Source organism: Fusarium flagelliforme (assembly GCF_020744385.1).
Source record: "Fusarium flagelliforme strain FIESC 12 MPI-CAGE-AA-0113 chromosome Unknown B0J16scaffold_3, whole genome shotgun sequence".
NCBI lineage: Eukaryota > Fungi > Ascomycota > Sordariomycetes > Hypocreales > Nectriaceae > Fusarium > Fusarium flagelliforme.
In genome coordinates, this window is record NW_025763505.1 from 2,232,096 (window position 1) to 2,252,449 (window position 20,354).

General features: G+C 48.8%; 8 protein-coding genes across 8 annotated transcripts; 5 read left to right on the forward strand and 3 right to left on the reverse strand.

The window, feature by feature from the left end:
• Positions 1 to 7: 7 nt before the first annotated feature.
• On the reverse strand, positions 8 to 2,185 carry B0J16DRAFT_337837 (DNA glycosylase). The gene is made up of 4 exons (XM_046127393.1): positions 2,095 to 2,185; positions 1,597 to 2,044; positions 1,229 to 1,538; positions 8 to 1,179 (listed from the first exon to the last, which is right to left on the reverse strand). The coding sequence occupies exons 2-4, from the start codon at positions 1,713 to 1,715 to the stop codon at positions 415 to 417; spliced, it is 1,194 nt and encodes a 397-aa protein (XP_045984620.1). The 5' UTR covers positions 1,716 to 2,044; positions 2,095 to 2,185; the 3' UTR covers positions 8 to 414.
• Positions 2,180 to 4,643, forward strand: B0J16DRAFT_413136 (uncharacterized protein). The gene is made up of 6 exons (XM_046133360.1): positions 2,180 to 2,401; positions 2,461 to 2,489; positions 2,542 to 3,642; positions 3,688 to 3,952; positions 4,002 to 4,213; positions 4,266 to 4,643. Exons 1-6 carry the CDS (start codon positions 2,374 to 2,376, stop codon positions 4,290 to 4,292), a joined length of 1,662 nt encoding a protein of 553 aa, XP_045984621.1. The 5' UTR covers positions 2,180 to 2,373; the 3' UTR covers positions 4,293 to 4,643.
• A 483-nt stretch (positions 4,644 to 5,126) lies between these two features.
• Positions 5,127 to 6,222, forward strand: B0J16DRAFT_337840 (40S ribosomal protein S13). Its single transcript, XM_046127394.1, has 5 exons — positions 5,127 to 5,427; positions 5,489 to 5,521; positions 5,637 to 5,683; positions 5,742 to 5,830; positions 5,881 to 6,222. Exons 1-5 carry the CDS (start codon positions 5,226 to 5,228, stop codon positions 5,963 to 5,965), a joined length of 456 nt encoding a protein of 151 aa, XP_045984622.1. The 5' UTR covers positions 5,127 to 5,225; the 3' UTR covers positions 5,966 to 6,222.
• B0J16DRAFT_337843 (uncharacterized protein) lies at positions 6,223 to 7,068 on the reverse strand. The gene is made up of 3 exons (XM_046127395.1): positions 6,727 to 7,068; positions 6,400 to 6,611; positions 6,223 to 6,341 (listed from the first exon to the last, which is right to left on the reverse strand). The coding sequence occupies exons 1-3, from the start codon at positions 6,853 to 6,855 to the stop codon at positions 6,269 to 6,271; spliced, it is 414 nt and encodes a 137-aa protein (XP_045984623.1). The 5' UTR covers positions 6,856 to 7,068; the 3' UTR covers positions 6,223 to 6,268.
• A 126-nt stretch (positions 7,069 to 7,194) lies between these two features.
• Positions 7,195 to 9,807, forward strand: B0J16DRAFT_265406 (VRR-NUC domain-containing protein; the record flags this gene model as incomplete). The annotated part of the gene is made up of 2 exons (XM_046123395.1): positions 7,195 to 7,706; positions 7,758 to 9,807. 2 exons carry the CDS (start codon positions 7,195 to 7,197, stop codon positions 9,805 to 9,807), a joined length of 2,562 nt encoding a protein of 853 aa, XP_045984624.1.
• A 2,860-nt stretch (positions 9,808 to 12,667) lies between these two features.
• B0J16DRAFT_382580 (uncharacterized protein) lies at positions 12,668 to 13,363 on the reverse strand (the record flags this gene model as incomplete). Its single annotated transcript, XM_046131252.1, has 1 exon — positions 12,668 to 13,363. One exon carries the CDS (start codon positions 13,361 to 13,363, stop codon positions 12,668 to 12,670), a length of 696 nt encoding a protein of 231 aa, XP_045984625.1.
• A 1,663-nt stretch (positions 13,364 to 15,026) lies between these two features.
• B0J16DRAFT_337852 (uncharacterized protein) lies at positions 15,027 to 16,433 on the forward strand. The gene has a single exon (XM_046127396.1). The coding sequence runs from the start codon at positions 15,052 to 15,054 to the stop codon at positions 15,349 to 15,351; it is 300 nt and encodes a 99-aa protein (XP_045984626.1). The 5' UTR covers positions 15,027 to 15,051; the 3' UTR covers positions 15,352 to 16,433.
• A 1,293-nt stretch (positions 16,434 to 17,726) lies between these two features.
• B0J16DRAFT_318360 (RING-5) lies at positions 17,727 to 19,467 on the forward strand (the record flags this gene model as incomplete). Its single annotated transcript, XM_046125441.1, has 3 exons — positions 17,727 to 17,817; positions 17,890 to 19,323; positions 19,403 to 19,467. The coding sequence occupies 3 exons, from the start codon at positions 17,727 to 17,729 to the stop codon at positions 19,465 to 19,467; spliced, it is 1,590 nt and encodes a 529-aa protein (XP_045984627.1).
• Positions 19,468 to 20,354: the final 887 nt, after the last annotated feature.

Sequence of the window (20,354 nt, forward strand, 5' to 3'; positions counted from 1 at the left end):
CTGGTACCTCAGGAGTAGGTAGATACTAATAAGTCTTGCCTACTATTGAACTTGGCTCATATCAGAATATTTTGATTGACACTAATTCATATATTGAAACTTTCTGCTCCTCACTCTCGCAATTATGTTTGAAGCGACGCTAGTACATGACGGAACATAGACTGAGTTTACATTAGAGCAGAATTGCTGCTTGGACTTTTCTGTTGTGAGATTTCCATACATGAGACTTTGAGGGCCTCAAGAGACGGGTAACAGAGGAATTGTCCTCTTAAGGCTTAAGCTACCATAGTAAAGTAGCCTAAGTGCTAGTGTTGGCCAACATAAAGTGACCAGATTACTTCATCTCTTATGCTTGCGGGGCCAATTCTTCTGATACCCTGAGGCTCGCCAGGACCTCTATACCACTGTACTTCATCACGAAGTACGCTGTCTCTTGGATCTTCTCAATTGCTTACTCTCCTCAGTTCCCTCCTCGAGCTTAGGAACGACAACTTCGCTTTTTTCTTCTTTGATCTCGGTGTTGCTGTCCGTTATAGTAATTGTCTTCTCGACATCTTTCCGGGTGCCGTCTTCGGAGGTTCTATAGCTTATCTTGACAACGGCAGGCTCGTCTTCTTCCTTTGCAGCTTGGGCTGCAAACTCCTTTAGGTCAGCAGTGAAGAGGACTGAATGAGCCCAGCCAGCATATGATCCCCACAGATTCCGGAAGTGGTCTCCAACAGCGTCGTACGTAGCCTTGTTGAGTGATTTCGCTTTTGACTTGCCGAACTTGTAGTCTCTTTGAGCGATTTGCCAAACGTGAGTATCAACCGGGACTGCTTCTCCCCATCCAAGACCCATTAGGCAGACGCAATCGGCAACTTTAGGCCCAACACCCTTCAATGTTAGAAGCTGTTCCTGTGCCTCCTTGTAAGTTGCGTGTTGCTCTTTGGGTACGGGTGCCGTATTGAAACCTGGCTGTTCAGGATTTCGAAGGCTCTCCAACCAGTTGCTGGGCTTCTCTTGAGCAACAATCTTCGCTGTTTCGGCGATATACTTGGCCCGGTATCCAAATCCTAGAGCTCTTAGATGGGCTTCTACGCCATCGCCGGTAAGTGCTTGAGGACTTGGAAAGTCATGAAATGCTTCATCGCCCATGTATGCAATCAACGGACCGTAGTGCAGGCACAACTTATGCACCTAATACAGTGTCAGCTTCTAAGCCCATGGGAGTATTCTGTTCGCTCACCATTTGTGATATGCGTGCAATGTTGTTGTTACTGCTACATATGAAGCCTATCAAGGTTTCCCAAGCATCTTGCCTAAGAATGCGAACACCCTGGAACTGTGGTGCTCTCTTTCGAAAGTTGGAATCTGCCTCCGACCATTGCTTATAGAGAGTTTCAAGCCCAGTGTCTAGATTGAAGTAGTGTCGTAGAAGAGACTCTGTGTCTTTGGGTTCTGGTGTCTTGGGTTTGAGGGCTGGGAAGGTGACCTTGTAGTGCAAATGGGTAGAATCCTGCTTCAAATGAAGAAGTCTTCCATGTAAAGTGCAGGTCCTGAGTGAGTCAACACTTGGGTTGGTATGCTGTCTAGGAAGTTGCACTATCGACTCACCACTCATGGTTGATCTTTTGCCATCTAAAAGACTGTCCGCATCGTAGTGTGGTGTTAATGCAAAGCTCTCCTAGGGTGACAGGCAGCTTCTGCCAGTCCGTCTTCCCTACAATCGACATCGAGAACAATACAAAGATTCAAAGTTTGGTTCTTATATAAAGTGATACATTCAATAAAGACGAGAATCAAGGACAAGGTGAGTGAGTGGTAGAGCAAAGTTGAAAGATAGAGACAACCCTGAGTCCTTATGATGTAATTGGCTCTGAGGGACTTCAGTGGCGTCTCAAGCTTATTGTCCCTGGAACAATTTAGTAGAAGGGATCGTCTTCACTTTCTGGAAAGGCCGTCAAGTTGTAATAGTCCATGGATCATGAGCATAGAAATGCACAGAAAAAAATCAGAAAGCCAGACGGACAGTAATAAATTAAGTGCTAGAATCCCTATGTAGGTAGGTACCCAAATTCCAAAACTACCTGATTTGGAACTGAGGTTCCCTATACTCAAAGTCGAAACGCTCCACTGCCTTCTACTGTACTGTACCTCAGGCGCTGAGTTTTTCGCAAAGCCAGGCCCAGTCCAATTTCACGCTAGGCCTAGAACCTACTAGCGCTAGCGTCTCCTGGCAAAAAAAGCTCCAGCCTCGCGCGATGCCTACCAGCTCTTTGAAATTGGAACTTTGTTGCAGCTTGAATCAACGACTCCGCCTGCTAACCATTCACACTTATCAATTCCGGAGAATCTGTTCTTTCTTAGGAGTCGCTTATAATTGCTGCCATAATGAACGGTGATAGCTACTCTTCCCGAGGTAAGTTGATTGAAGTCCTGACACTTCATCGCGTCGCGTCGCTAACCCTTTCATTGCAGATGGGCGTCGGGGTGGACGAGATTATCCTGTAAGTAAAGAATCTCATCTTCAAAGCAAGATTGAATCTAACTGTTACTCAGCCCAGAGGTGATAGAGATGATCGTCGAGACCGACACCGAGACCGCGACCGCAGGCGCTCTCGCTCACCAGACCATCGAAGCCATCGACGAGGTGAGGGCGATGTCGATGCCTACTCCTCCAGCCGAAACCACCGTGACCGTGAGCGCGAGGACAGATACTCTGGCCGTGAGAGACGAGGTGGTGACCGCGAATGGGACCGCGACCGAGGATCTTCCCGTCGGGATGCTAGGCGCGACGACGACGATCGACCGAGCAGGCGAGAGCGAGATCCTTACGATGATCGCCGTCGCGGAGGAGGCAGGGACCGACGTGAGGACAGGTTTCCTGCACAACAGGAACGTCGAAGCGCAAGCCCGCCTCCGAAGAAGCGAGAGCCAACTCCGGACCTGACAAACATCATTTCTGTCCTCGAGCGCAAGCGTCGCCTGACACAATGGGACATCAAGCCTCCAGGATATGAAAATGTTACGGCCGAGCAGGCTAAGCTTTCGGGCATGTTCCCTCTTCCCGGTGCTCCTCGACAGCAACCCATGGATCCTAGCAAACTACAGGCCTTCATGAACCAGCCTGGGGGACAGGTCACAAGTGCTGGTTTAAATGCGAGCAACTCTCGTCAGTCGAAGCGACTTTTGGTTTCCAAGATCCCCGCGGGCACAAGCGAGGACGCACTCATCTCATTTTTCAACCTCCAACTCAACGGACTCAACGTTATCAACACCACAGATCCCTGTGTCTTGTGTCAATTCTCCAACGACCGCTCGTTTGCCGTTCTCGAGTTCAAGGACGCCCCGGAAACCACAGTTGCCTTGGCGCTGGACGGCATTTCTATGGAGGCCAGTGATGCTTCAAATGGCGCAGATGGAGGACACCGCGGTCTTGAGATTCGCCGACCTCGTGACTACGTGGTACCTGCAGTGACCGAGGAAGTTTCTTACGACCCAGAGGTCGTCTCTAATATCGTTCCGGATACCGTCAACAAACTCAGCATTACCAACATCCCAACTTTCTTGACAGAGGAGCAGATCATCGAGCTTCTTGCAAGCTTTGGTAAGCCCAAGGCTTTCGTCTTGGTCAAGGATAGAGGAACTGAAGAATCCAGAGTAAGTAGGCTGGTCCGTTGTATAACTATTGTCTAACAATCTTAGGGTATTGCTTTTGCTGAGTACCAAGACCCTGCCGCATCTAACCCAACCGCTCTTGATACCCTCAACGGCATGGACATTGGAGGCAAGCAGATCAAGGTTAGCAAGGCCAGTATCGGTCCTACACAAGTCGCCAACTTCGACGTGGGTATTACTGCTATCAGTGGTCTCGCTTCTCAGACTGCCAATGAGGTTGAGAGCAGCCGTGTGCTTCAGCTTCTTAACATGGTCACTGCCGAGGAGCTTCTGGATAACGATGACTATGAAGGTATGTGACCCCGTCTTGTCATGTGAGCATATACTAATTCCATATTTAGAAATCTGCGAGGACGTTCGAGAAGAATGCTCCAAGTATGGCAAAATCCTTGACGTCAAGGTTCCCAGACCTACTGGTGGCAGCAGGCAATCTGCCGGCGTGGGCAAAATCTTTGTCAAGTACGAGAACACCGAGGACACAACAAAGGCTCTGCAGGCTCTTGCGGGACGCAAGTTTGCCGATAGAACTGTTGTAACGACATATTTCCCAGAGGTACGTCCATAGTTCCCGAGCTTTGTCTTGCAACGACTAACAAAATACACAGGAGAACTTTGATGTTGGCGCGTGGTAAGATCATACTTAATATCGGTTCCATTCGAGGCCAGATCCAGAAAGAGATGAGCTGGATATCTTGGCTAAATGGATTGAAGGGGCGGGAGTCTTCTATCGGTGTACGGATATCGTTTCAATCGAAAATGTAAAACAGAGGATATGACAAGCACTAGTCTCATTAAATTTATTACGTTGTCAAAAGATCAACAGATTTCTATGTCCTACGCACTGTACGCACTATATATATCGATGAGTGTGCTTGAAGCTTATCTAGTTGTCGCTGAGGTTGATGTCCAGTGTCACTCGTTACTAACATTGCGATGCATTACATGTAACTGAGACGAAAGCTCGTCGAACCAAGTTTAAATCAGAGAACAATGACATTTAATTTATTTGATAGCTATTTGATGTTTGTAGTATGTTTTGTACTAATGAGATCTGCATTGTGTTAGTGACAAAGCATAACAGAGTAAACAAGTAAAACTCGGAAAATAACCAATGATCAGAAGTCCTGTTCATTCATTGAACCCGAAGGCTCTAACATAAGAGGTACCAGAATAAAATAAAAGTGATGTATCATCATATGGAGGTTGGAAGGGATAGCGAGAAATGCAGCGAGACTGACTTACCATAGTTAGTAGATATTGCGCAAAGCCCAGGAAGAAGCTCCGGGTTGTTTGATATCAGAAAAGAAAAAAACTTCAAACCGCGACAAGCAAGAGAAGAAGAAGATGAGTAAGTAACGCGACATTGGCGCCGCGCTCGGACCATCCACGTGACTGGCATCAGTGGGTATAAACCGACCAATCAGCTAGCACCACTCTGCCCTAACTAAGCGGAAAGTGATTTTCTATCCCACAACGAAAAGACCTCCAAATCTTTGAAAGTTGAAAGTTTCGCTCGCAACTCCGTAACCGATCCTCATCCAGCACCACCACGCCAAATAGTCAAGATGGGCCGTCTTCACAGCAAGGGAAAGGGCATTTCTGCCTCCGCTCTCCCCTACTCTCGATCTTCCCCTGCGTGGTTGAAGACCACCCCCGAGCAGGTCGTCGAGCAGATCGCCAAGCTCGCCCGTAAGGGTGCCACTCCTTCTCAGATCGGTGTCATCCTCCGTGACTCTCACGGTATTGCCCAGGTCAAGCACGTCACTGGTAAGAACTGCGCGCGAAATGATATATGGAAGATTTGAAGGCGCTAACGCACACAACTCAGGTAACCGAATTCTCCGAATCCTCAAGTCTAGCGGTACGATTCCCTGAACGAAAAATGGATGTGGCGGTGGAACGAATACATCTATAATGGAGAAACACCATCTCCCTAATGCCTCTGTGCGGTTGAGACTGACAGAGTGATTTAACAGGCCTCGCCCCCGAGCTCCCCGAGGATCTGTACATGCTTATCAAGAAGGTGCGCAAATCATGATCCAAATTTTACTCCCGAATTGGCCCGCTAACATATCTGCCAGGCTGTTGCCGTCCGAAAGCACCTTGAGCGCAACCGCAAGGACAAGGACTCTAAGTTCCGTCTCATTCTCATCGAGTCCCGAATCCACCGGTAAGCTCGAGCTTTGTATCTTTGGCTTGTGCCAAACTAACATTGAAAAGTCTCGCTCGTTACTACAAGACCGTCGGTGTCCTTCCCCCCACCTGGAAGTACGAGTCCGCCACTGCCAGCACCATCGTCGCTTAAGCGGACCTAAGACGACGGCGCGCCGCATTGGATGGAGGTGATGGTTTCCCGGGTCATGGAGTTGGAGGACAAATTATGGAAAAAGTTGCATTTAGAGCCATGATGCTTATTATGCTCGCCCTGTCTGGGAGGACCGACAGCGAAGTCGACTGCTCAAATAGAAAGCTCTTCGACCGCTGAACGCATGTGTATGCGATGGGTGCTACTCAACCCAGTGACGATAAATTATTGAACCTGAACGCCATCTATGCCTGCCATTACCAATTGCTTCTTTTATGTGAAAAGTGATCCGATATATAAGACCTAACCAGTCCCTTCCAAATCCTTGGACTTTTGAATGAGATACTCCCCAAGGACTCGAAGGGGGTCGCTCGGCCTGGTGGACTGTCAGTAATCTATGTGTCTAAGATTAACTCAAGATGGTGGTGAATTACTTGTCTTTAGCCAGTTGCTTCATGCCTTCGAGCAGCGCTCCAGTGACTTTTGTGTTGAGATATTGCCGTGTCGAGTCACCATGTAGAGGAGCTTCAGCTGGGATATTGACACCAGAATCCGGGTGTGCGGAGGCGGCTCTAGATCCCTGAGCTGGAGTTCCTGTTCGTGCAGGTACAGGACTGGGCGCATGAGCAGCTGGAGCGGGAGATGCCTGGAGGGTGTTGGTCAATACAGCTTCGAGCGCAAGGCATTTAGGGGAGCCAGGCAGAGTTCGGGTGATTTGAAGGGAATTGTCTGTCGCGATAACCACGGGGAAAGGCACATACAGGATCAACTGGCGCATCAGACATCACCACGTCCTTCGGTTGGTCTGCGGGGAGTCCATTGGCAGCAGAATCAGCTGCAATTTGGGGTGTATCCGTCGCCGTTTCGTTTTTAGAAGTTTCTTCGGCCATTTCGATATTCGAGTTATCAACAGTTGTGGTTGCGATTGCGATTTCGACTACTGAATGACATGTATGAAAGCTAAATAAGTACTAAGATGCAAAGGGGAATATTGTTGATCAATTGTACATTGATCAATCGCGCCGGTTGATTGTCGGATCGTAGCTGCCATAATGAAAGAGCATCCACGAAGTCATGTGCTTTCGTGTCAGCGAACGTGCCTTACCCCGTAGCTTGTTATCGCGTCCGCATACTGGACTTAACCTATACGTCAACGGTACCTACTTTCACAACTTGGCAATCATACAGCGCCTCTTCTTTGGCTGCTTTGACATGGCTGATGTAAAAACATGGACGCATTTGTGACGAGGCTTCCAAAGCCGCAGAGTCAACTCCGAGGTCAAATTCGACCTGACTCCCCTGACAAGGAGAGACCTACAAAGCGAACTAAACGGCAGGGATCACCAGGTTCCAATAGTGATCATTCGCATGATTCTAGAAACGAGACGTCACCAGCCAAAAGAATTCAACGTCATGAGTCAAACAAAAATGACCAACAAGATGAGGGACACTCTAGGCCCACAGACATCGAAAGCGCATTACCGCCTGCAGCTGAAGGCAAAGAGGCCATTGAAGAGTACGAGGCGATGAAGTCATCGCAGCTGGCAGCTGAAGATGACGATGACAATGGCGCACCAGAAAAGCCGGAGCCTCTCTGGGTTAAAGGCCAAAGTTCTATATACGTGGATGCATTCAACCTTGCTCTCGATACCGTTTTAGAAGAAGAGTCTCATCTGTTTGATGAAAAAGAAAATGACGTCTTCAAACAGTGGAGAGCTCTAGAGTATGAGGCTCAATATTTGTATGCCCTTTTCTTAACTGCGTAACAAATCATCCACTCACTTTAAGCCAGATATGTTCGATTATTTCTCAGAAAAACTGCCTGGTGGCATCGCCATAGCCGTCTTGGTTATCACAGCGACATCTCAGATCTTGAAGCAGCCATAGCTACCCTGCAATCATCTCGTGCATTACCGCACGATACCACTCCTCCGACACTGAGCCCTGTTTATGGCATTGAGCTTGAAGAATCCAAGCTGGATGAGGTATTTACGTTTGCAGATGCATCGGAGGAACACATAAAATTTGTCGAAGAAGCTGCCTCACTACTTAGCCTGGACGAGCTCAAAGACTTGGCAAAAGAGGCCAAAATCCAAGGGCGCAACAAATCAGAACTCATCGGTTCCCTCGTACGAATGAGCAAGCAACAGGCTGGTTTGATGTCGGTTGGTCTTAGTAGACATAATAGCCGTGACTCACCTGATGACCAGGAAAACAAAGACGCCAAAGCAATAGTCAAGGCGAAACTTCGACGAGAAGATTCGAATCGGGAGCAGCACTTTCTAACCAAGATACTGGGTATCCTAGGCCCTTGCATTAGACTATCGCCATCAGTTTTCAAACTTTTTGAGCGTGTTCATCTGGTATTCTACAGGTCGACCGAATGGACAGAGAAGTCTCTCACAACGATTATTCTTGCCAAAATTGCGCGGCGCCATTTCCCTGAATACATCGTCTGCCGAACGTCCACGATATTTACATCGCGTCTACACCTTTTGGAGTATGAATCCGCTATTCGCATGGAAACGGAAGTCGACAATCTGGAGTTCCACAGTCCGCCTGGAGAGGAGGGTCTTAGAATGATGATTGAAATTTTTGACAGAGTTTATCCCCGATGGAAAACATTAGTTAAGGAAGAGCAGCAAAAGGAACAGACAGTATATGAGATGGGCGAAGGCGCGTACCTGAGACGATTCACACCCGGTCACTCTTACACAAGAATCGTTCACAAAGCAGCACCAATCTTCGGAAAGCTTAAGGAACATCTCAAGGAACATCAACTGCTTACCGAGCTTCTCGACCAGCGATTGTTTCATCCAGCCAGGAGAGGCGGCTGGTATCAGCGTAAAGCTTTGTTGGAGGAACATTATATGCCTACTTTGGACCCAAATCCTAAACTTACAGACCCCGAACAACAAAAGAAGCATTGGAAAAAGATAGCAGTGGCCACTTGCGAGGCTGGACTTCAAGACCCAGACTGCCATCTCATCTTTCATTATGATCTACAAAAGCGACTGGTTAAGCTCGAAAAGAAACTGCGCATTTCACGTCGCTTGCAGCATGACTTTGGTCATGTGAACCTGGCAAAGCCCATTGAGCACACAATTGAAGGAATTCAGATAAAAAAGGACATTGTTGCCAAGCCCGGCCGCCAAGTATCAATAAAAACGATATGGTTCGATGAGCTGGACACAAAAGAGGAGTGCAGTGTCGAAGCAATGTGTCTCAGTCAATATCGATCAGAAGGGTGGAAGGGATATCACGCCGAGGGTGGAATTATACGCACGCTCTTTGCATATCTCTTCTACGACATTCTATTCATTTACATCCCGAATGTTTTCCAAACTGCCTATCAAACATGCCCACTGGATCTGCATACTGATGCTTTTTATCCATCCAGAGCCTCAGAGATTAATCACAGACTCGTTGAGATTGCGAATGGAGAAGCGCCAAAGTTATTGCGTGAGGTCTGGGAGAGGGAGCACGAGAAGAAAACGAGTGTGGTAGGATTGAACTGGGATTTTGAGGTTGATGACCTCGTGGAGCTTGTTGAGTGCTTCGAGGGCAGCGCTCTTGCAGCGGTCTGCAAGGTGATGGCACAAGAGTATAGGCAGCGAGGTGGAGGTATCCCGGACCTCATCTTGTGGCGTACCGCCGATGCGCCGGAAGGACAAACCAAGGAACCTGGAAAGGCAAAGGGAGAGGTTATGTTCTCTGAAGTTAAGAGCGCAAATGACCGGCTCAGTGATACCCAGAGGCTTTGGATCCATGTTCTTACAGGAGCCGGGGTCAAGGTCGCACTTTGCAACGCCGTAGCAAAGGAAGTGAGAGAGGTGGAATAGTTCCATGTCCAGGGCTCTTGCATAACGGCTCAGTCTCTCAAAGGATCTTTGGTGATGTTGAATCACATACAGCTTGAACGGGGCACTGATGTTTCCAATAAGTTGAGCTATGCATCTCGAACTTCCCGCTGCCCTGTAATTTCACAATGCGCTTCTAGCTCAGCCAAGACACGGCGATCTGCTAGTTCTGGAAACACTATATATGGACATGAGCAAGGAAGAGTCATAAACTGCGTTGCTATTGGATGCAATTTGGTGTTTGAGCCAAATTTAGCAATCGCCAAAGCAGCTTGGAAACATGATCAAGGGGCCTTGTTCCACCCAGCAGCCCGGTCACAACGGTCTCAAACTCGTTTCTAATCTCAGACTCAGGGCTGAGGGTTCCCTCCCAGTTTCAGATAGGCGGGAGGCGTCGACTAGGTGCCTCGCCGGCATGGTAGCCAATGGAAAAACAGCAATGGAGACGGTGTGATGCGCAGGGTTGTCACATCACCACATGCGCATCTCGTCACTGGCGTTCTCATCGGGTTGGACAGGTTGCTGGTAATGTGGGCTACGGTTCTAGGGCCTGTAGTCTCTACTCCGCTTGTTGCTGGAGTCGCTGGGCGCGATGCCACGAGGAGCCAGGCTTCAAAATAACGGAAGAGTACACGGGGTAGCTCGCGCAGTTTTCACCACTCGGACCTGTGCCATGGTCAAAGGGTGATAGCGTTCCAAAGGCTTGGTCACCTGGATGACGAAAGGTGATGAGGCTGCTTTAGGCGCGAAGAGCCCAAGCTTATGTTCTTGGGCGCGGAATCTTTACATGGCTGGTCACAAGTGGATTTGTTGATTTCAGTAGCACAGGCAGATGTCTCTCTGTGACAAGACTGGAATTCTCAGTGGGCAAGACTTGGAGAAACAAATGAAAACACGCCTACTATGTATGTACAGCTAGCGCGCTGTATCCCTCGCAGTAGCTGGGTAGCATGCGCCAAACGCGTCGACAAGAGTAGAAACGAGAGCGAGAGGGGAGACAGACGCAGACGCACCTGAAGGCCAGACGAGACGACATATAGCGCAGGCATTACCATTACAGGAGATGAAGAAAGGACGCTTCTGCATGTAGCCATGTTCTTCAACTCAAAGAGAAGCCCAAGTCCTCACCAACACAAATACCCACAAGTCCTGGGCGCTTAGTACGAACCCAATCATATCAACCAACGCTCGATGGTGGGTGATGGGCTCTCCCGTCCCGTCCAATAGCACACTTGACTCCCCATGACCCGGCGCTTACAAGCCCCGCTTGGACCAGGGTGCTGGGTCGCCAGAGAAGTCTTTCTGGTGGTTCCAGGGGTTGATGAAGCTAACTATTGAGCCCCGGACGACCTAGCGGGGGTGGGTGTGCCGGCATCCATTCTTGGAGTTCAAAGTCCTCTCTCTACTACGGATACTGATTCACTGCAACCACACGATATTGCAGAATATACTGTGATGAGATACAAAACTAAAGAGGCTCAAGATGCACCGCAGTGGAGAGAACTACCTAAACCATGTCACGAGCAGTTGTATGCCTTTTTTCGCCTTGTTTCTATTCGTGTCTGGACTGCATACGTCCCGTGCCTGCGACCCCAAAGCCGACCTAGTGGAGTACTGTACTTGATTCACGTCTTTGCATACCATAATAACAAAGATCGCGAAACACGAAAGAAAAGAAAAAAAAAACAAAGTCCCGCTCACTCGCGTGTCTCCTCCCTTCGGTATTCGATTTCATTAATGGGGGTTTATATCTCATTAGCTGTGCTTGGTGCCTGCTCAACTACCCATGTAAAAACCACTTTACAAGGAACCGGGGTTTAAATATTCTTACGACAAGAATCCATAACATGGAGCGACAATAAGGCAGACAAGTGCGGGGTGGGTTTCTGCAAGAGAAGCTTCGAGCTGGCGGCCTGCGAAACGGCCGTCTCTGCGGCCCAGATAGACGTCGAGGGTATACCCGTTATGCGGCCAGCTCGGCCATGACAGATCCATATAAACAAACAAATAAACAACACCAAAAGAGGAAAACAAACACGATTGTTCTTTAGATGATGGTGAGGTTTGCCATAAATCGCTTTTAGTTGTGGTCGGCTACCTTGGCTCATATGATCATGTACGTACCAGTCAGTCGGAATCCATCACCAACAAGGCACAGATCAGAGCACGCGACAAAAATTGATGTTTAAACAGCCCATGGCTTTGTGTATTTTGTACTAAAAACGCTACCACGAGCTGCTTCTGTGCCCGGTACACGGGTCCACATCGTTCAAAGCGTTCCCTAATTCTCCTTCTCTTTCCCGTAACCCCTGCTGAAGGTTCTACGTTGTTGAGTGCCTAGCTCTGACTGTCGACTGCTTCCTAGTCGCTGATCTCTGCTCTCTCTGTCCACAGCCCCTTCCACATGTGTTGGTATCTTGCTTCTTGGTCGATGCTAAGCCCCCAGGGAACAGCAACGCCAAGTGATAATGAAACTGTCAAACGCCGTCAAACTCCTTCAGTTGTGCCACCCAAGTAGCTCCAGTAGTGTCATTCCGTTTCCAGTTCAACTCCTTTCAAGGCGTATCAAATAAATTCCAACAAGAGAATGATTGAATGATAAGGGCGATAGGTTTCGCCGCCAAGTGTCGAAGGCCTGCTCCAAGCTTTGCCTTGTGTGTGTGTGTGTGTGTGTGTGTGTGTGTGTGTTCCGCCTACTTGTCGTTTTTCGGTATATCTTGATGTAATGCATGTCTAAACAAAAGAAAATTCGTTATGTATTCGAAGGATCGTTAATAGTTGTGGGTCGGTTGAATAGATGATCGGTGCGAGTGTTCAGATGATGAGTGGAGGTAAAGTAGATCTATTCAACCTTGCGCCTCTTGCCCTTTGGTGCAGGTGCCATCCTAGGAGTGTATGTGACTGTTCTCGTCACCACTTCCCGAATGTGTCGTACGCTGGTCCGTGAAGTCTTTTGCTTCTTCTTCTCTAGTAAGCGAGCCTTCAGAGCCGCGTCCCAGTCGAACACTGATGAATGGACTGGCCTGGCACTGAAAGGTGATCGAGCAGTGCTTGCACTCATTGGCGAGTCGATATACGACACACTTGGACTGGGAGGCACCTTGAGGCTTGGGAAGCAAGCTGGGCCAGTAGGGGGTGCAGACATAGGGGCAGCACAGGTGAAGGGACTAGGAGGCATCATGGGGGCCGTCGCTGGAGGAGTTGGACGGCCTGAAGCCTTGGAGGTGATGCTTGAAGCCGATGATGGAGGACTGGCTTCGCGCTTGCAAGAGGTGTCGGTTTCCTCACTAGTTGCCGTATCCGGGAGAGAGTCTGGGGTTGTCAAGCCAGAGCTCGTAGCAGGAGAGTTGAGGGCCATGGCCTTGGTAAGGAAATCAGTGTAGGCCATGGGTGGGCTAATGGGCGTCTTGAGAAAATCCGGGTCAGGCTTGAAGGTGAACGAAACAGCCGAGATAGGAGTTGCCGAAGTGATCTCGGAGGGAAAGGTAGCGGTGACGGGAGTGGTGAGCTTCCCCAACTTTGGCTTGGTGTGAGGCATGACGGCGGTTGATTTGACCGTGGATTTCGAGATCAAGGCTTATTATGAGTGAGTTGAGTAAGTGCGAGCTTGGTTTAATATGTAGATATGAACCAGCAGCCAATCCCAAGCACTGGGAATTAAGAGTACAGGCAGATGGAAGCAGCGAGCGAGCGAACAGACTGACTGACTGACTGGAGAAAAAGCGAGGGTCAGAGGGTAGGAGAAGGCAGCACCAGATGGTTATAAGGAAAGGACTGCGTCAAGTGTTTGGCGCCGAAGGATGAAATTGGAAGAGGTGGGCGCTTGAAGAAGGGAAGGGGGTGTGAAGCAGTTGGAACAATGTGGAGCTATGACGGATTACAAGGGTGAAGGGGTAGAGTTGCGAGGCGTGTATTGAGGGAAACGACCCTAGCTAAATGTGTGGATATACGGGAAACCACCAGACGGGGCCGGGCGGAACAACCACCAAAGCAGCAACATGGAAAGAGCAGCACACGACAATAAGAGCAGCGAGCGACAGTGAAAGCTACAGTGATAGCGCAACACAACAGCAACAGCAACAGGCGCGTACGGAGGTGCAGGCGGCAACTGCACGAGAAGCGACGCGAATCAATCAGCCAAGGGTGCACAGCTGTGATTATGTTCCTCTGCACTGCTAGTGCTTTTCTTTACTTCACTTTGCTACCTATGCTCTCCTCGATTTGAGTCGGTCCAGCCACCCTCTTCACCTATGGATGATATTTTTGCGGTCTGCAAGAGGGTAATGCGAGGATGTGACTGCGTGGTCGTCTTAGTGGGCAACGGCGGTTGATGCAGTCTGCTTGATAATGTCACTCTATCTCTGCCACTCTTTCCTGCCCGGAAACTGCCAATCGGCGGGCGGATGGCGCGCTATGCTGGTGACAGCGACAAGTCAGGTCGGCTGTGTCAGGCTGTTGGAACTGACTGTACAACAGTCATAGTCAACTGAGGGTGTCCTGGCAGACTGGCCACGAGCCAACGGCTGGTTACAGGCTGTGATAAAGATCTTGTGGAATCGCATCTCTTGCAACTCAGTAACTCGCGTATCGGAGCGTTGGCAATGGACTTGTTGGCCGGCGGCTCAATAGGTCGGATTCCATAGATGGATGGATGGATGGATTGTGTTGTGGGAGGGAGGCGCTGTAATGGCAGCACTGGAAGTTGTTTGGTCCCCAAAATTGATTGGGATTGGTTGGCTTTGGCGGTGATAGTCGCGTTAAAAGCAGCGGCAACAGGCTACACCTAGTCGAGCGTAGAGGCAGAATGCGAGCAGGGGGGCGGGAGGCATCTTGATTCGACAGAGTCAGCGTCCGTGAGTTTAGCGTCTTGCTTTTTTTATTCTCGAATAGCCCCTAGTCGCCATCATCCTGGCCCAAAAATCTCCTGTCAGAGGCCTGTTTGGTCGCTGAAGCCGTTGCTGGCGCCGGGGATGGCTTCCACTGGCCCAGATGGTTGGGGAGGAATGTGATTCGACAAAGCCAAAGGCATGGGGAGGCTTTTGGGCAGCTGCTCGGCTTTTCACAAACTGGTCAGTGGTTTGGCTCACGGCGATTCAAAGTACCGAGCGAATAGGATCTCATCCATGGCTGTTTCCATGATTATGACAGCGACGAGGTAGGTTTAAAGCTGACGAGTAACGGACAATGCTCTGCAGCTGAGAGTTTGCTTTTCTAGTTCTTGCGAGGATGGTGCTGGTTTCTATTCTCCTCTTACCTTACAAGTGCAGAGGTGAGAAGAGGGGTTTTGGAGGGGAAATGCATTTCATTGTTGAGATGGCAACTCATCATTGGTTCTGGTCGCAACTGCCTCCATCCTTGATCTCGATCAGAACCTGCGTGCTCAAAACTGGAAACAGCACCAGTCGTTACTGCCATTGGATAACTCGTCAATGGCGATGCATATCACGACCAATGGCAGCTGTGGGCGATCAAATCCAATCAGAAACCGTATCTGTGACCGACAACTGCATTCAATCAATCTACTAAATTGAGATACGAATCTCAACCATGAGAGTCAACATCCGTCGAATAAATCACCACCAATCAACATCAACTCGTTGACGACTTGCGACACAATAGCGGAGTAAGGATTGGTCCATTCGAAACTTCATACATGGCCTCTCAACTTGGATACGAAGCGCGCGCAAGAGGACTATTGTACAGCGTATTGTGTTTTGAAGTACCTATGGATGGATTGGCTTCTAAAACTCCAGCGTTTACGAGAATTGCCATCGAGACTGGCTTCATATCGTGGCCTACTCTGGCGATACGCGAGACGACTGTACGGCCTACAGTAATTGTTGCGTGAAGCGCGCGTCAATGCGAGGCATACTTGTTGCAGCTGCTCTATGTTTCTTGTTGGACGGGTTGCCCTAACTACAAAACGGTCACTAGGCCATCCACTGTTCAATCAAACATGTTATGGGAAGCACATCATTGGCTCGCCGGACATCTTATGAATAGACGCCCTCAATCTTGGTCGCTGTCTTTTCGCGTACAGGAGCATCGTGAGTCCGTTTAGCGGATCTTGATCTAGGTCACAACTTCGAAGTGGGTTGAAAGCTTGCTTTTTAGATGAATCTGGATCTCGCCTGTACAGCGCGTCCTCAAACACACGGCCATGCATGGTTGTCCACTGATGGCAGAAGCTCCTGGTATATCTGCATCGTTTTCTTTTACTATATCACACGCTCAATGGTTATACCTTCGTAGTCAGTATCCGAACATTAGCGGCACTAATTTTAGAATACCTCAGAGTCAACCACAGTGGCATTTGGTATGGATCACAATGCAACACATGTATTTAATGACCATAATGAAACTCCTGTAGCAAAACGCTAGATATTCTCCAGACATCCGATATTGTCTTTCCCAGGTGTTAGCATCCTTAAGCCTGATCCAGAAGCTGCCTAGTACCTATGCTCCGGTCTAGGGTAGCTGACCAGGTACCTACTTGGGGGAAAATATGCATTGTAGGTATTTAACTCCTTTTATAATCCTAAGCTACGCTGAGTTTAGAAACAGTTCAGATAAGGTAGTTACGAAATAGCTGTAGCAAGACACTGAAGAGCACATTAGTCATTTGTCAGCTTCATTGATAACGTAATGTACATACAGTCTGGTTTTAGTTCAATAAGTCTATACTTAACAGTTTCTCTTAAATGTCTAAACCGTCTCTTTTATAATCAAATCAGCAGTAGGTACCTACCTAGGTATCCTATAGGTATTAATATATACAAGGCATTCAGCACAATCAACTCGTTTTAGATTTACAAGTGTCCACTTTTTATATATAAGAATGTTTAGTTTAAGTGCTGGGTAGTAGCTTATTAATTAATGCACCTAGCTCCATTACACACAGTTTACGGGGTCCTCAGGGTGTCTGCAATTGCAAAGTGTTGTGAAAATCCCGTCTTTAAGTAGATGGTGTAAGTAAAATATGACTAATAGTAGGATACCGATATGATGACTGAGATATAACGCCACAATGGAAGACCTCTAGCCACAGATTCGTGACCCACCTGGCAACGACGCTTTCATGTCTCAATGTCTGTCGGCCTAACCTGCCTAACAACAGCCCTGTTACAGATCAGGCTGCCTTCCATATCCTCGCCCTCAGCTGGTCGGCTGTCCACATTTCGCGACTCTGCTGCCTTCTAATCGCGCCTTCCGGCCCATCTCCCCCACCGTACCGTCCCGCCTACCCGCACTAATGTCCATGGTCGGACAGTCCGGTTGACTGACAACTGAAGGTGACTTTGAATCTGATCCCATCATCTTGGACTTTGTTTTATCTAAAGTCTTTTCACCCGCCACCTTCTTCTAAGTGCGTACTCTCGGTCCACACGCAACTTATTTGACATCCATTTCTGACCTCAATAGGGATCTGACTGACCCAGATTAACTAGCGTTTTTCTGCCTATCCCCGATTCAACGGCCCTGGCTCCGTCATAGGCACCCCTCTTGGCCTTATTTGACTCTCTGACTCGACCCTCCGTCACAAACTCATTCCATACATACCAGCCAGCACCTGTACTGCAGCCAGGCTACGTACTGTACTGCGCAAGGCTAGGTATTATCTACTGCACTGCACTGTTAGTCACCCGCCGCCAAACGCCAACGCCACCTTCGATTTCTGCTCCTTATCCTTAAGACATCCATCCTTCCCATCCTCGGTCTCCCCTCAAAACCTCCCTTAAACCGCCACGATTCCCCCCACCACGAGGAAGCGAAAGGCTGCTGAGGCGACGATTACCTCTGCCAACAGAGACGAAGTACCCAATAAGAAAGTCATCGCCTCAGCTGCCGTCTCAGACAAACACGCGCTGCCTCCAACTCCAGTTACCACCGCCAGCAACCCCATGGATTCCGACGACGAGTACATGTCGGCTCTCTCGACCGACGACGAGATAATGCAAGACGACAGCGGCGACGAGATCTCCGCAGGTGATGGTACGTCTCCCGAAACCTCAAATGGTTCCTCATATCCTATCATGACACTTACTAATGACGCTGACATCACAGACTTTGATGATGAAGAGTTTGACGAGCCTGATCCTGACTTTGGCCTCGCAAAAGACGTCGAGAAGAAGAAGAGAGCTGCCCATGTGGTGCCATGCAAAGTCCACGAACCGAGCGATATCCAGAACCAACAGGATGAGATGATCGGCGAAGTCAATATGATTCTAGACATGCAGAAGGAGGATGCTGCCATTTTGCTCCGTCATTTCCGATGGAACAAGGAGCGCTTACTAGAAGATTATATGGACAGACCAGAAAAGGTTATGGAAGCTGCTGGATTGGGCAGCAACACGTCTAGCTCACCAAAGCTGGAAGTCATTCCTGGTTTCATATGTGACATATGCTGTGAGGACGACGAGGGCCTCGAGTCGTTTGCCATAAAATGTGGCCATCGTTACTGCGTGGACTGCTATCGTCACTACTTAACACAGAAGATCCGCGAGGAGGGCGAGGCAGCGAGAATCCAGTGCCCCTCTGATGGCTGTGGCCGCATTCTCGATTCCGCTTCACTTGATGTTCTTGTTACTCCAGCTCTGGCAGACCGATACCAGGAACTTCTCAACAGAACATATGTCGAAGACAAGGACAACTTTAAGTGGTGTCCTGCCCCAGACTGCCCCAACGCCCTTGAATGTGGTGTTAAGCCCAAAGATCTGGGTAAGATTGTTCCGACTGTTGAGTGTCGATGCGGTTACAGATTCTGCTTTGGCTGCCCAAACCCCGACCACCAACCAGCACCTTGTGATTTGGTCAAGAAATGGTTGAAAAAGTGTGCCGACGATTCGGAAACCGCCAACTGGATCTCGGCCAACACTAAGGAATGCCCCAAGTGTAACTCCACTATCGAGAAGAACGGAGGTTGCAACCACATGACATGCCGCAAATGCAAATACGAATTCTGCTGGATGTGTATGGGCCTCTGGTCCGAACACGGAACCAGCTGGTACAACTGTAATAGATATGAGGAGAAAAGCGGTTCCGAGGCTCGCGACGCCCAGGCAAAATCCCGAACATCTCTTGAGCGATACCTACATTACTACAATCGCTATGCCAACCACGAACAATCGGCCAAGCTTGACAAGGATATTGCCCAGAAAACCGAAAAGAAGATGGTCCAACTTCAGAGTGCTTCGGGCATGTCGTGGATTGAAGTTCAATACCTCAATTCGGCTTCTCAGGCTCTTCAAACATGTCGACAGACGCTGAAGTGGACATACGCCTTTGCTTTCTATCTTGCCAGAAACAATTTGACAGAGATCTTCGAGGATAACCAGAAGGACCTTGAGATGGCCGTGGAGAACTTGTCTGAGATGTTTGAGAAACCCATCACAGAATTGTCTGACCCCAAGCTCAAAGTTGATATTATGGATAAAACTTCCTACTGCAACAAGCGTCGTGTTATTCTTCTTGAGGACACGGCCGAAAATCTGGCAAAAGGTACTATTCCCTTCGACCCTTTGTACACTCCTATGTTTCATTGGTTTTGATGTCTTGCTAACTATCTTTGTGTCTTCAGGCGAATGGAACTTCAACGCAGACCTTTTAGACGCCGCTACTTCTGCGCCTGTTACTCGTCGCTGAGGTGCGGGCATATGGGAGCGCGCATTTCTAATAGAATTATGTGTTTTCAAGGACAGCACGGGTGGTTCCAAGCTTGGGGAGCTACGATGCATCATCCCCGTCTGGCCAGAAACGGCTGGCTTGTTATCCAGACCCATGTCACGTACAAGCATTGGGTTCGGGTAGCCCTAGCTGCGACATTTGCTCAAGGACTTTCTTTTCCTCCCAGAGCTGTCGCCCTGATGCACGGCTTCACGTGCCTTTGACCTGTTACCCCAATTATGTACCATTTCTTTACGAACTGTTTTCCACATTCCCGTTATCGCCAGTCATCGTGATCTGCTGCTCTCGCAGACTGGAGAAGCATGAAATCTTGGCGTTGGTCTGCTGCCGAAGAAGGCGTTGGCGTGGTGAAGGGGTTTCGGTATCATAGTTGAGCTGCTGGAGCTTTGAAGGATCCGGTTTATAGATTTGTTATGGCATGGTTGTTTTCAGCGGTTCAGGATATGGATTATGATATTCACTCAAGCGGGTACGTAAATGAGAACTGCGATGATACATTAGTTATTTCTGCAGACCCTTAAGAAACTACTATTGAAGTTTGACTACGACGCCGCACATTGTCACACGTGAAATCGCGAGGAGCAAGCCCTGCATAAGTTGTTGCACAGTGATATCAATGTTTGTAACAAGCACAGGCTACAAGCGCCATGGTCTGAGTTCAAGTTGGGCATGTATTACAGACCTCAGGAGGCAAAATGATATTGCCAAAAGGCCTATCCGATATTCTACGTACTCCCTTCCAGGGCTTCTTGCATAGTTTAGTACACTGGTATTCTCATCTCTTGTGCATCTCAGCTAATCATGCCACAGCCACAATATAAAAAAAGGGGGGTAAAAACAAAAAA